We start from the raw sequence: 14,732 nt of genomic DNA on the forward strand, positions 1-14,732 counted from the left end.
ATATGTCAGAAGTCTTGTGATGACAGGTGTTATGAAGTAAAATAAAGCAGGCGAGTGTGAGTGAGTGATAGTAGAGTAAGAATTGTTGTAGGGAAGGTCACTGGGCCCAGGGGTATCTGGGGCAGAGCTTCCAGACAGAAGAAAGAGCAAAGGACAGACAGAGCAGGGAGCAGGCTTGGGAGACCAGGGTGGCTGGAGGCGGGAGAACGAGGTGGTCAGAGTTAGGAGAGAGGGCAGAGGTGGCGGGGCCAGGTCAGGTCCACATGGTCAAGACTCTGGATTTTACTCTGAGTGAGGCAGAAAGTGTTGAGAATTCTGAGCAGACGACTGGCATGATCTGAATTAGATTTTAACATAAAGGCTGACTTGTGGTCATGTGAAGAAATGTGAGGGGAGGGGCAAATGAAAGCAGCAGAAAGTTAGGAGGCCATTGCAGTTTTTCAGGCAAAAGAAGGATGTGGCTTCCACCAAATGTTAATGAGGCTGTGGAGGAGAGATCCAGCAGGATTTACAGGTAGAGTGCATGTGGGGTACCCAAGGAAGACTCAAGCGTTTTTGTACCAAGCAACTAGAAAAAGGCCATTTATTTGAGACAGAGGAGACTGGGTGGAAGTAGGGGAGGAGCAGGTTTGCAGGAAGGAAATCAGTGGTTTGATCTTGGATATGCAGAAATGCCTGAGTGTCCCAAGAAGTTGTTACAATACGCATTTAGCTATGTGGCTCTGGAATACAGACGTCCAAGCTGGGCTGTAAATCTGGAAGTCATTACATATAGAAGGTCTTGAAGTCATGAAGATGAAAGGAATGACCCTGAGAATTCTCATGGAGAAAGGGAAGAGGTCTGTGGTCTAAAGCTGGGGCACTGCCACATCCTGAGAGGGCAAAGTAGGGGGGTCCACGTACAAAGGCAACAACAAATCCCCATTCGGTCCCATGCCTGCCCCCACCGTGGCCCCATGTCGGATCCCCCCACTCATTTCTGCCTTTTCACTGGCCATCGGCTGCCAACCCCACGCCACGTCTTCTACCACGGGCACTCTGGTGTGGAGGTGCTCTGCTCCCCACAGCATCAGCCAGTGCATCATGTTTCATCCCTTCCTAATGGACATGTCTTTATCCTTATCTTACCTGGACTCTACAGCCATTGACCCTCTTATCACTTCCTGCTTCTTGACACTGCTCTCTCCCGGTTGACCTCCTACCTCTCCCACCAGCCCTCCGTCATATTCCCTATGGAGTCTTATTTTGTTCTGCTGATCCCATAGAAGTCAGAATTCCTTAGGGTTATATATTATCCTTTTCTCCTCTTACTTTACATTCTCCTTGGGCAACCCCATCCACCCTTCGCTTCAATGCCATTGATATGCAGTATTCTCAGAGGAACATCCCCAGCCTTGCTTTCTCCCCAGCTGCCCATCAGAAAGCCCCACAGATGTTGAAAACTCATTGTGTCTAAAACTGAGTGTTTTCTTCCTCCCAAATGTACTTTCCCACAGATGTCCCATGTGGCAAGGAGCAGCACCGCTGTCTGCACAAGGGCCCAAGCCAGAAGTCCAAACATCACCCATTACTTCCCCTTTCTTCCAAAAAGTTGATCACAAGGTCATGTCTGTCTCTCTAACCTCTCATTCTTAGTGACAGATGCAGTATCTGACACAGAGCAAGCACTTAAAAGTCACCAAATGTGTGCATCTGTCAAAAGAGGTTTTGCTTTAATCATGGAAATGCTTTTGGAAACAACATTCATTCATTCAACAAATGCTCAGCCAATACCCACGATTCACCAAGAACTGTTCCAAGTGCTGGGAGACAGCAGTGAGTCAAGGAGAGACCCCTGCCTTCATGTAGGCATGTGGGTAGAAGAACGGGGGGCTCACCAGGTACCTTCCCACCACCATACCCCCTTTTTAAGCAAGTGGTCTAGCAAAGGGTCTGGACAGCTGTCAGCCTTGACAGACATTGGTCCTGGGGCCTTAACCACATCACTTAACCCCTCTATGCTCAGTTCCCTTTTCTGCACATGAGGATAATAGCAGGATCTACTTCAGAGGGCTGTTCTGAGGATTAAAGAAGATGAGGATAAGTCATGTAAAACCCCCAGCACAGGAGACTTACCCTTACCCCATGAGAAGTGGTCAACAAACTGTAGTCAAGATCATTCTTTTTCTATCTTTCATGAATCAGGATGTATCTCAAAACATCACTGAACTCTTGGCCTTCTGTTTCCTCACCTATAAAATAAAGGAATTCAGATTCCAGTTCTAAGATTTTGCATTTTTTCTATCATCAGCTTGATTTGTATTTATCTAGCAAACCCATATTTAGCATTTTTTTCTGAGGGCATTTTTAACAGCTAGGGACATTTCTAAGCACTTTACAAATATTAGCTCATTTAATTCTTACATCAACTCTGTGAAATAGGTGCTATTATTATCCCATTTTAAATGGGGAAACCAAGAAATAGGTTAAGTATTTTGAGAAAGGTCACACAACTGGTAGCAGCACTGCTGGGCAGACCAGCTCAGAATTTATGCTATGAGCTAAACAATGATGCATCATTTTTCTGTAGAGTGGTGTTATCAATGCATTTACCCTCAAGAAATCTAACTAGGAAGGCAAGCCCTGGTGATCAAATTCTCCAAGGACCCTGCCACTCCTCATAGGAGCTGAAACCAAGGCTTAGGTCAGCCTAGGTCTGGTTCTGAGGGGACATCAGGGTCTCCAGGTCTTCGTTAGGTGTCTGTTGTTGGATAGTGGAATGATGATGATGATGGTGGTGGTGGTTGGTAGTGGTGGTGAGAACGATGATAATGATAATAGGCTTTCGTAACAGCTGTCCAACAGTGAGGGCACTCTGTTCTCTGTACACCATGTGGTATTACTCATTTAAGCCTCATAGTAACCCAGTGAGTAGGCACTATTTTTGTCCCTCATTGTTAGATGGAGAAATTGAGGCATGGAGAGGTCAACTGACTGTTCTAGTTTGCTAATGCTGCTGGAATGCAAAACACCAGAGATGGATTGGCTTTTATAAAAGGGGATTTATTTGCTTACACAGTTACAGTCTTAAGGCCATAAAGTGTCCAAGGTAATGCATCAACAATCGGGTGCCTTCACTGGAGGATGGCCAGTGGAGTCCGGAAAACCTCTGTTAGTTGGGAAGGCACGTGGCTGGCATCTGCTCCAAGTTCTGGTTTCAAAATGGCTTTCTCCCAGGACATTCCTCTCTAGGCTGCAGTTCATCAAAAATGTCACTCTTAGTTGCTCTTGGGGCATTTGTCCTCTCTTAGCTTCTCCGGAACAAGAGTCTGCTTTCAACAGCCATCTTTAAACTGTCTCTCATCTGCAGCTACTCTCTCAGCTTCTGTGCATTCTTCAAAGTGTCCCTCTTGGCTGTTGCAAGCTTGCTTCTTCTGTCTGAGCTTATATAGTGCTCCAGTAATTTAATTCAGACCCACCCTGAATGTGTGGGGCAACACCTCCATGGAAATTTTCCAACCAAAGGTCTTGTCCACAGTTGATTGAATCACATCTCCATGGAAACACCCAAAGGTTTCCAAAATCTAATCAACACTAATATCTGCCCACACAAGATTGCATCAAAGATAATGGTGTTTGGGGGGACATAATACATCAGACTGGCACAGCAACTTATCCAAAATTGCACAGCTACTGGTGGAAGCAAAACTCTAACCTGGCAATCTGCCTTCAGGGGTCCAGGCATGACCACCATGCTATGCTCTCTCCTTGCTGATAGCATTTTCTAAGCTGTTCTGATACAATTGTGGTTATAATCTTTAAAATACATGCATATTTAAAGGAAAACTTGTATGTAATAATCATGGTATAAAAGATTAATAGGTTAAAATGTACATTTAAATTTTTAATTCAGAGTAACTGCCTTACACTAACTAGTTGGCCTCCTGGTGTCCTTGGAGATTGAGAACGTGATAAAGTCATAACTGCTTTAAATAACTAAGGGTTTATTGCTTAAATAGGAATGCTTTCAAGAAATAATTTAAGAATTTGGAGAGAAATCTTTCTAGAATGAATTACACACATTTCTAAATTCTTAAACCTTACACTGATTCTTTCCAGGAAATTCCAGGTTTATGGTTCAGTGAAGATGTAAACAGATAGCTTCAGGGATAGAGGGGAGCAGGGTTTCCTCCTGAAGGAGGTGACTCGGACAGGTGAGCTGACAGCCCAGTTCTGCATGGTTTTTGTCTATGTTCTGAACAGCTGAGCTCCAGCAAGCCAAATGTTCAGTGGATGAAGTATTTCCTTATACTTCAGTTGGTAAAAGGACCATCAGTTACAGACCCGTTTTTCACACCTCATTCTGCATGTAGTCATATTATTGTATTATATTTTGCAGTTTTGTAGCTACCTGGAGAATTAGTGACCCAATAAGCAAAACATACCCAGATGGATCTAAAACGTGTAGTATGTCAAGTTTGCAACTGTCCACCCCTCTGAGCTCACGGAAAGTAACGCCGGACAGTTCCTCTGTGCAATGATTTCAGTGTTCCTGGAATCTGAATGATGCAGTGTTTTAAATAGTTTCCCATATTAACACCATCTTGATCATAGATCATATTTAGTGACTCTCTTACTAGACTTCTAGTCATTTTCTGGAGCACCTGTTTTTTTAGTTTTTCATATTCATCTCTTCCTTTTTTTCCTTGTTCATAAATGAGGGTAAGGGAAAAGCAAGTATGTGAATTAGGAAACATGGTTACAACTACTGCCCCAAATCCCAAGGGTTGAGGCCCTTGTTAAGAATCAAACCCAGAGTTTGTGTATGCTTTTGGAAAGAAGACACAAGCTTAATGAACGGCACACCCTATTCCTGGAGGGAAGACTCGCTTTCCTGAAGATACCAGTTTCTCAGTATTTTGACTATGTTTAATGTGATTGCATTCAAAGTCCCAGCACAATTTTTGAGAACTTGATAAACAGATTTTCAAGCACACACAGGGTGATTTAGTGTAGGATGAAGGTAATAATTAAAATCAGTGTGGAGTAGATGGATTATAAATGGATTACAAAACAAATGCATTTGTATTGAAAGCCGGTCATTTTGGGGTGCGCTGTCTCTCTCTCTCTCTCTCTCTCTCTCTCTCTCTCTCTCTCTCTCTCTCTCTCACACACACACACACACACACACACACACACACACTCAACCAATAATCATAAAAAATGCAATACTGATATTACAGAACATAGATTTTAAAAGTAATCAGAATACTTTTCACTTACTCTGATAGAAACTAAAATGGCAACCATTTTATCAACAAAACTGTTGTTGAATGCGGAGTAGAGGCATTCTAATATGCTATTGGAGAAGGTTTTAAATAATATCGCCTTTCTGGGCAACATGTACCAAATTTTCAAATTGCATTGCTTTTGAGCCAGTGAGTTTATGGAACCATATCATAGGGAATAGACAAATGTGGGAAAAGATAAATATGTACGGATGCTTTTGATGATGTTGTTTGAAATAGCAATACATTAGAAACAACTGAAATATCAGTTGTCAAGAACTGATTAAACTCATCATAGTCTATGTAGGAGTGGATTCCTACCTGTCCTTCAAAATAGTTGGGACGGATCTATGTCTGTTAGTAGACAACAGAGTAATTGGGGAAAAAATGAGTTCATAGTTAAGAGTATTTACTATGCTCTCATTTTTGTAAATATGAACATATATAGTTATAGAGAAGAAAGACTGAGGAGATGTAAATCAAGCTTAATAGAGGGTATGTCTTAGGGGTTGAATTAAGGAGGGATTTTCACTTAGTCCTCTCTACACCCCTATATTATTTAAAATGTTTTCATTGAGCATGTATAAATTTTGTTTATCAGTAAAAACAATATGGCATTTTCATTCAAATAAAACAAATCAGAATATGGGGACAGAGCTGTGTTTTACTTGTGAGCTTTAATTGAAAAAGAATATTTATGGACATTTACTTATTCCTGAAACACAAAAACACTGTGCTAGGGATTGTGGAAATACAGAGTTTTCTTAGAGAACATAGGAGCCAGTGGGAGACTGCCATGAAACCAGCCAGCCAGAATAGAGGAAAGAATGAAATAAGGACTTTAAGCAGCATGTTGCCCATTTATATGAGCAGGTGCTTTTGGAGCACAAAAGGACTGATTAATTTCCACTGAGGATTTGAGGTGGCTTCCCTGAGGAGACAGCTTCAAAGAGCAGAGTTCAACAGGGGCAGGTGACAGATGGAAGTGCTTAAAAAGGAAGAATGTTCTAGATTGAAGGACAGTTTGAGATGAGGCAAGCACAAACCCACTATGGCACAACCAAGAACAAGTGGGCCATCCGTTCAAAATAGCAGAGAGAGATCCACCTGGTTTTTCCTCACTCAGTATCGTATATCCAGTGCCTAGCATGGAGCATGGCTCCAAGTAAACATGTGTTGGAATAAATGAATGAATGAACAAATGAATGAGCGCATGCATGGATGCAAGGTACTGAACCCTCCTCATTTTACTTCACAACATATACAGACCTATATGTCTACCGACGTCACTCTCTTTGGATAAACACTTGAAACCCAGAGGAACATACCCATTTACCCTAAGAGTAGCATGAACATAACACATGCTTATCAATAAAAGCCATAAAGGAACATGGAAAATAAACACACACACACACACACACACACATTCAGTCACTTAATTACTTTTTATTGAGTTCCTAGAAAGTGCCACACCCCAAGCTAGGTGAGAGAGTCAGGGTCAGAGAGCCAAGGACGTGACTTTGCACTTTATGACACGTTAACTCTTCTCTTTACATTGGAACCTCCCCTTCTCCATAAACATCTTCTCTCCTCAAGCTTGGCGTTGAACAGGACTGTCACGATGAGATTAAGAGACCAAAGCAGCCACCGTGGAGTGAATGCTTTCTAAAAGACCAAGAAATCGAATGCTCTGTTTTGGATGTTGGGTAAAGCTTCCTCACTACCATAAACCAGGGGGAAGGCATGTTACAATCAGCCCCCACAACCAAAACAGGCCCCTCCGTTTCTTAGTTCTAGGAAGAAGAAAAGGGTAGAAGTTAGCGTGGGGAAGCTAGCAGGTCATGATGTCAAGTGCCTCTCAAAGAATGTGCTAAAGACATGCGTTAGTTTTATTATTTTTTAAATAAAAAAGCAATAATTTAAAGCACAAATTGCTTTCTAATATACCCAGCAGGAGGATATTTACTAGATGGGCAACAAAAATCCAAGGGGGTTTAGTCACGTATGGCATGCCGTAATTATAGGAATAGAAATTCCCATTCAAAACTGCTAGAGTTATTTCTTCCAGATCTGTTGGCCTGAGGGTAGGAAGGTGATGTTAGGAAACAGGTTTGAGAGACTGGGTTTAAAATCAGGTCAAGGTAAATCCTGACCATGCCCACTCATTGGCTTTATGACTGTGGACAAGTTACCTTCCCTAAACTTTATTCATTTATAAAACAGATGTAGTAAAATGACCTTCCTAATAGGGATTTTGAGATTATCATATGCAATTCAACACATGCTATTAGCCCTTAGAATTGTTTGGGGCACCTCCAGCCATTGTTCAATAAATCTTTGCTGCTACCCATGTTAATAATATTTTCTGGAAGTCCATAAATGCATCTACTACAACACTTTTATTTAAGTACCTTAAACTAACAAAAGCTTTAGGAAAAAAAAAAAGCTTTTGCTCATTAGATCTTATCTTGATTGGAGGGTCTCAAGCCTTGCCAAACATTTTTCAAATATTTTATCTTCATTAATTTATCAGGAGTAGCTCCAGGCCTAGAACATTGGGTGGTGTTCCATGACTGTTGAGTAAATGTTGCTAACTCTGGGAGATGAACTACCAGTGGATGAAACTGGGCAATCTTGGCCAAGGCTGGAGGATTTTAAGCCTTCTCCAAATCTTATAATAAGGGAAAGAGCCAGAACTATCTTTCAACAGCTGAAATTGCTTTTCCAAATTGGGTAAACCAGACTTCTTCCCTGCTCCCCTCTTCTTATTACCTCCTGCTTGACATTCAACATAATTCTGGTATATGTCATTATTACACACACAGTTAGTGAGGACTTCGAGGGCTTTGATTACCCAGCATGGGGGTCACAGAACAAACCATGTCCCCCAGTAAACCCCAAATTACAATTTTTAGCAATGTTACCAGCCCAGCATGTCATGTAAATTTTATAGAATTATCTCTCCTTCCTTAGATTGTGAACAACTTGAGGTCAATAACTTTACATGCTTTGAATCCACTGCAGTTCCCATCACAGAATATCTATTCAACAACTGTTTGCTTATTAGTTGGGGGAATAAGTGAGTAATGACACTGAACAAAGTCTCTTGCTGTATTTTAAGAAAAGACTGAGAAATATGGACTAGAATATAATAAAGTAGGTAAATCCATGGTATTTGAACAATCGTAATTAATGGATTGATGTCACACCTCAAGGAAGTCAGGGTTACAGAGCCAAGGCACTTTGCCTTTCAGCATTATTGTCAACAAGTAGGGTGCTGGCAACCAATCCTTACCAGGGAGCACCCCCAAAGTCAGGTGGAAAGCTGAGCCAGACCCCTTGTGCCCAGCTCATACACCATACCAGCATCCAGAAAAGCCTTGCAGTCTACCAAGGTTAGAACAATGGACCAACGTTAATAAGTAGCTAATAGCAAAACAGAAAATTTTTGATATCCACTTATTTGAAAAAGTCCTGGCAGCTTTATTAAAAACCTGATGTGTCATATGTCAAACTGTATGTCAGGGATTCTTAAAAATTGGAAAGCAGCTTTGGAATCTGGTGCCACCCTTCTAAATTTTACATAGTCCTTACTCAAAAAATATACTTAAAGAGATGTATTGAAAACTCAAAAAAAAATTATAAAAAGCAAAAGCAATGTGTGCAAATGCAAAACTACAAGGGCATTCAAAAGAAGTTTAGTCTTAATAGTGAAAAACAAAACAATCTCAACATTCAGCCAAAAGCAAAGGGGGTTGATTAGTAAATTATGGCTCACCGATCCAATGGAGGACTAGACAGCCACTGGAAAAATAAGGGTAAATGAAACAAAGTCGTTTATCTCCTTCCTTTTAAATCTGCACTAAAATGAATAAAATGTATAAGGACACTAAGGCAAAGATGGGCTGAAGAAGCAATAACAGTTGTCAGTAAACATTTTGGAAGCTAGAACGTTTTTCAGCCTCGCAAGGCAGAGGAGCTGAAACCTGACTGCCTGGCTGGAAAAGGCTCATTAGACTAGATGAGAACCCCAGAGAGGCTTAGGAATTAGAGGCAGAAGCTCTCCTGCACGCGAGAGTGCAGATGGGACAGATGGGAAAGCCTGGCTGGAAGGGTGGGTGGGGAGCAGCAGGACTTCCAGATCCTAACCCTCCAGGCCAACCCGGCATAGGTTTGTCTGCCCCAGCAGACCCAAGACACTCTAACTCCAGGGCATCAGGGATGAAGGGAAAACCCACATGCTGAAGGAGAGTTCTTAGGCCCTCCTGGAGATTTCTGTTCTGCAAGATGAGCTTCTATCTTCAGGCAGTTGATTGGAGGATTCCCTGTGTGGAAAAGGACTGACATAAGAGAGAATCCTGCTGATAGGGATATTTGGGGATTCCCCAGTGAGTTAGCCAGATTTTTGTCCGTGAATCTATCAACAACCCCTGAAATGAGGAAGAGAGGATAATCATGCAGTACTTCAGAAACAAAGAACTGGAATTAGCAGATATTATTGTAAAGGCAAGACAAATTTCACTTTCAATAATTAGACTTGCCCAATATCGACAGGCTGCCTTTAGAAGATGTGACTTTTTCATTGTTCAGAGCCTTTGAGCAGAAGCGGGATTTCTGCTCTGAATGGGAGATTGACGAGATGGCCGTCTAATGTCCCATGTTCTGATGAACTTCATTACAATCCCAGACTCAGTGAGATCAGCCTGCTGAGGTGCCTTTGTCTGGGCTGCTTTGGATGGGGCAGGGGCGGGAAAGCAAGCCCAAGTCAGGGCAGGGTGACGTCTGAGCTGCTCTTCGTCCTTTGCATAGGCACAGATCATGGTGACCTTTCAGTGAAGCTCCCAGAAGGAATTTAGTTAATATATTTAAATAAGGGCTAAGGATCCCCTTTCTCGTATTTGTGCAGAGGGGAAGCTTACCAGGTGCAGTAGGTTGAATCATGTCTCCCAGAAAAGACATGTTTTTAACCATAATCTTCATTCCTAAGAGTGTGGACCCATTATAGATAGGATCTCTTGCAGGCAGTGTGGGCAACTAAACCAGGCACGGGTCTTAATCCATGTTAAAGGAGGCCTTATAAAGAGAAGAAACTGACAGTCACAAGTCAGAGAAGAAACTGGAAGCCACGAGTCAGAGAAGGCCACAGGGAGAAGCTGGAACTCAGCAGAGAGAAGAACAGCAAAATGAGAGGACAGGAAGCAGAGCTACTAGCAAGGAAACTCCAAGAAGTGCTGGCATCCAGCATCAGAATGCTGCAGACTCAGGGGGAAAGCCAGTCTTGATGATATCTTAATTTTGGACTCCTTCTAGCCTCAAAACTGTGAACCAATAAATGCTTGTTTTTTTGAGCCAACCCATGTTGTGCTTTTTGTCCTAGCAGCCTGGCAAACGAAGAAGCCATGTCTCCAGATTTGCCTGGAGTCCCTAGGAAATAGGGAGCAGATCCCCAGCTCCCGTAGGCACCTTGAGGGTGTCTGTGAGCCTCGTGATTGCTGCTTGTGGGAAACATACCGTGCCCTCACATCTTTCTTCCACTGCCTGCCTCAAAGGACACCAGAAAAGAGCCGACAAGCTGACTACCCTCTTTTTAGCCCTGAGCAACACTGATACATTTTATGTCCCACATGTATCTCACTCCCCTAAGGAGAATCACCCTAACACCATCCATTTTTTCCTTCTTTCTGCTTTGTAGATATCTCTGGGGTCCCAGATTGATTTACAGAGAAAGAAGAGGCGGGCGCCCGCCCCCCCTCCTCCACAGCCGCAGCCACAGCCACCGCCGCCGAGCCCCCTGGTACCCAGTCGCACAGAGGACACGGAGGAGAAGCGGAAAAGCACCATGGGTGAGTGAGCTCCCTGTGAGCCATCTGCATGCGTCTGGGGTGCTGGCAGTGCACTGTCGAACTGCTCTTAACTCTTGTGGTGTCCTTGCTGCCTCATAGCATTAACCAGAAAAATGGTCATGCTGAAGAAAGAAAGTCTGGAAATAAACAGTTGAGAGTTCACTTACTATCCCACTGGCAATATTTGATGGGTATTATGTGGGCATTTAGAAGGTGGGGATGGTGGGAAGGATGGAGGTGGAGAGACAGTGAAAATGTAGAGCCAGTGCGTGTGGATGTGTAACGTGAGTGTGGATGCATGACATGAGTGTGGATGCATGACATGAGTGTGCATGATGCATGTGTCTCTGATGGAAAAGGGATCAGGTCTTAAGAGGGCATCTGGGGAAGCTGTTTTGAAAGATATCTGGCAAACAGTGCTATTTTAGGCCCTGTGAGATTTATAGATCAGTTGACAACAGTTCAAGAATTTTTGACCAGAGTAAAACTGATCTCTACTAATATACCTTTTATATATTTAGCAAAGATCTGACTGTCTATGAGACAAAGAAAACCCAAAGGAAAGAGGGTAGCAGAATCATAATATCTTTGAGCAGAAAGAGATCTCTTAGATCATTCTACCTTTCTCCCTCATTTTGCAGGTGAGGTGGAAAAAAGGCTTAAATGATGGAGTGCTCCAGATCCACAGGCTGGAAATAGTTAATTTCATTTTTAAAAAATTTTCCATGTTAATTCATCCACCTAGGACAGAAGTGGTTGTTGCAGAGAAGGGGCCATAGGAAGGGCACCTTAGGATTCAAATACTCTCAAGCTGTAGACAATACCCCGTGCCTGTAAAGTGCATCAGAGCTCATTATCAGGTCATTACGCCTGCCATTCACAAGGCAATTCAATGTACTCGAAACCTCCTCCCTTGCCTTTGGCCTAACAGCTGTGGCCCCAGAGGTGGATCTGCTCCTAAGGATAAGTGGTTGCATTGTCAGGGTCTGAAACTTTAATAAGCTCTACTTGGCTCTTTGTCAGCACTTTTTTCCCCTAGTCAATACCTCAGTTTTAATGTCTTAGCATTTCACAGCCTGGGGATTGATTATCCCAAGGAACAATAACCTATATTTCATGTCAGTTCATCTTTTTTTACCCAAAGGAAAATACCATTAGATTTAAAGAAAGCATTGGGATGTTTTCTGAGGGTCATTAAAATAAACGGCATTCTCTCCTATCTCGTGATGAGTCCCCCCCCCCCCATCCCTCCTTCCAAACTCTCTCCACTCTTCTCTTAAAGGGATGAGATGCTTCTGATTTAGAAGGTTCCTCGCTGAAACTCTTAAGAAGTCCCCACTTTAAGTGGCAGCGTGGATATGGATGAGCTGTGCAGCCTTCCCAGCCAGAACGGCTCATATCAACAAAGGGAAGGGCTGCCTGATTCAGCCTCAGAAAGGAATGAGTTCTCTTCTGCATTTTGGAGAACCTGGCCTGGCTGTGCTGGGCAGTCAGCTGACAGCTCAGGTGTAAGGGGAGAAAGAAGGTGGGTTTTTTTAAATTGAAAATTGTAGGAACAATCCCCTCTCTATGAAACAGTTCGCAAGGAGGAGTTATGGATGGTAGTGTTTCACTACAAGTCCTTCTTTACAGGATAAAATATTTTTTGTCTGGATTGAAAGGACACCAGAAGCCCTACTAAAAATAAATTTGTATATTTTTTGAGAGGGCAGTGGTGGAGAAGGTCTTGATGACCATTTCAAGTCAGGCTTCCATCCTTATCAGAAATTCCCAAGAATTTAAATTACTATGATGGCACTATAAACGAAACTTACTTTTAACCGAAGTCGGGCTTTAGGTTTAAAAACAAACAGAAAAGTGGCCCCTGTCCACAAAGAATGTTGACCGTCTTTTCTATTCAGCCACCTAGATATAAAAGGTAATTTTTAGACTTGCACTAAAATTGTATTGTAGCTGGCCCAATTTTTCTTGACCAAATATCTTGGTAAATCAAAATTAGACTTCAGGAAGGAAGACTGTTCACAATATGTGCCTTGTACAATCAGTCTTGCTCTAAAAGAATGCACACTCATGTAAAGATATTTACTTCTGGTCCAACAAATAGCATCCACCCAGCCTGATACTGGCTTATTTGCTTTTTGGAGTTACAGCTTTGAGGGAGGAAATGATGTGTAAATATGGAGAAATTAATATTTTTCTCTGTCTTGAGAACTATAACCAAGAGAAGGAATAAATTCTCTTAATGAAGAACTGGTGATTCTTAATATTTTTATTTATGGTCTGGAGAAAGCCATAAAGCATGGGATCTATTAGATATCAATTCTAAACTTTAAAAGTTTGAAGACAATGTTTTAAAAAGAATGATAGTAAAAATGACATGCCACTAGTAATTCATATCATTTATCACCTTAAGTCATTGATCTGAAAACAAAAATTAGCAGAAGCATGACCTTTCCTGTAAAATTGCAAATGGACCCCCAGTGTATAAACAGATAAAAAGTGGCTGGTCTAATTCCCCCCAACTCTCTCTCCAACTTGAGAAACCTCTTCAATCAAAATTTGAAAACCGTTACCCTAAACCATGAATGAGGTTGAAGGTATAAACAGTCTTAACAGAGTCATCCTAAAGGAGTGGTTATTTGATCCGTAATAGGTCAGTGGACATAGGAAAGCAACCAGAGTAAGCTAGCACAACAACAAAAAATCCACGAACCCTTAAGAAAGCTAAAGTGAATAAAAAGAGCTCCTTTTAACTTGACAAAGCTATTCAGGGGGCTTTTAGGAATAGTTTTAAAGCCCAGTGTTTACGTCACTGTGCCTGCCAAAAACAAATTGCAACCAGGCAGATATGTCCAAACTGATCCAACAGTAGGACCCTAGGGGTGTGAAATTTTGGAGCACATGTGTGGTTGGATTTGGTGCCAGGTGGGTGATAGCACTGGGTCCTCTTGGAAGTCCTCTTGTCCTGAAGTAACCACCGTTGATTCCATGTAGGTGTTGGACGGCAGGTGCCACAAAAGCCTCCGAGAGGCTCTGCTCGGGGTCCGCCCCAGTTAGTGCTGCCCCCACCTCCACCCTACCCTCCTCCTGACACCGACATGGAGGAGCCGTTCTGCTTCCCTGGGGAAGGCACTGCTCCTGAGGCCTCAGACCCGAGACCCAAACGTAGGTGCCTGTCGTCTTCGTTCCAACCATGTGTTGACCGTCCACCTCTCTGGTCACTCCTGGGATCGGGGCTGCGTTTCCAGACTTTCCATTCTTGCTTCTGGGTGTGTGTGCCTTTCCTTCTAAATGCTCAATGTAGTGTGTCCGATGCAACAGTGAATGCTCGTTGAATGCCACACAGATACTCATAAAGAAGGATTTAACAGTTAACAGTTCCTATCTGTGTGTAGACTTCAGCTAAAGGTACCTCTCACGGGTGGAGACAGTCAGCACGGAGTTAGTGTTCCTCAAACTGGAACTGACCTCAGCCTGCCTGAAAATATCAAAAGAAGAGTGGTTACATTTGGAAGCTCTCCAGGGCCGTCTTTGAATGCGTAGGAGAGTGTCGTGTGCCATAGCATAGAGATCTGATGAGACCCTTTGATCCAAAGGCCAGTGGCCAAGCATTCGTACTTCC

The 14,732-nt window shown here is 42.7% G+C and overlaps 1 protein-coding gene across 6 annotated transcripts in view; it reads left to right on the forward strand.

The window, feature by feature from the left end:
- The window catches only part of COBL (cordon-bleu WH2 repeat protein), a 289,300-nt gene that overhangs the window by 211,912 nt on the left and 62,656 nt on the right, over window positions 1–14,732 (forward strand). For 4 of the 6 annotated variants that reach the window (XM_037837168.1, XM_037837171.1, XM_037837166.1 and 1 more), the window contains 2 exons: window positions 10,960–11,110; window positions 14,105–14,275. In XM_037837168.1, the coding sequence (XP_037693096.1) occupies window positions 10,960–11,110; window positions 14,105–14,275 (322 nt within the window). The remainder of the gene's footprint in view (window positions 1–10,959; window positions 11,111–14,104; window positions 14,276–14,732) is intronic. The other 2 variants (XM_037837170.1, XM_037837169.1) reach the window with 1 other exon arrangement.

Source organism: Choloepus didactylus, chromosome 5 (genome assembly GCF_015220235.1).
Source record: "Choloepus didactylus isolate mChoDid1 chromosome 5, mChoDid1.pri, whole genome shotgun sequence".
In the NCBI taxonomy this organism is placed as follows: Eukaryota; Metazoa; Chordata; class Mammalia; order Pilosa; family Megalonychidae; genus Choloepus; species Choloepus didactylus.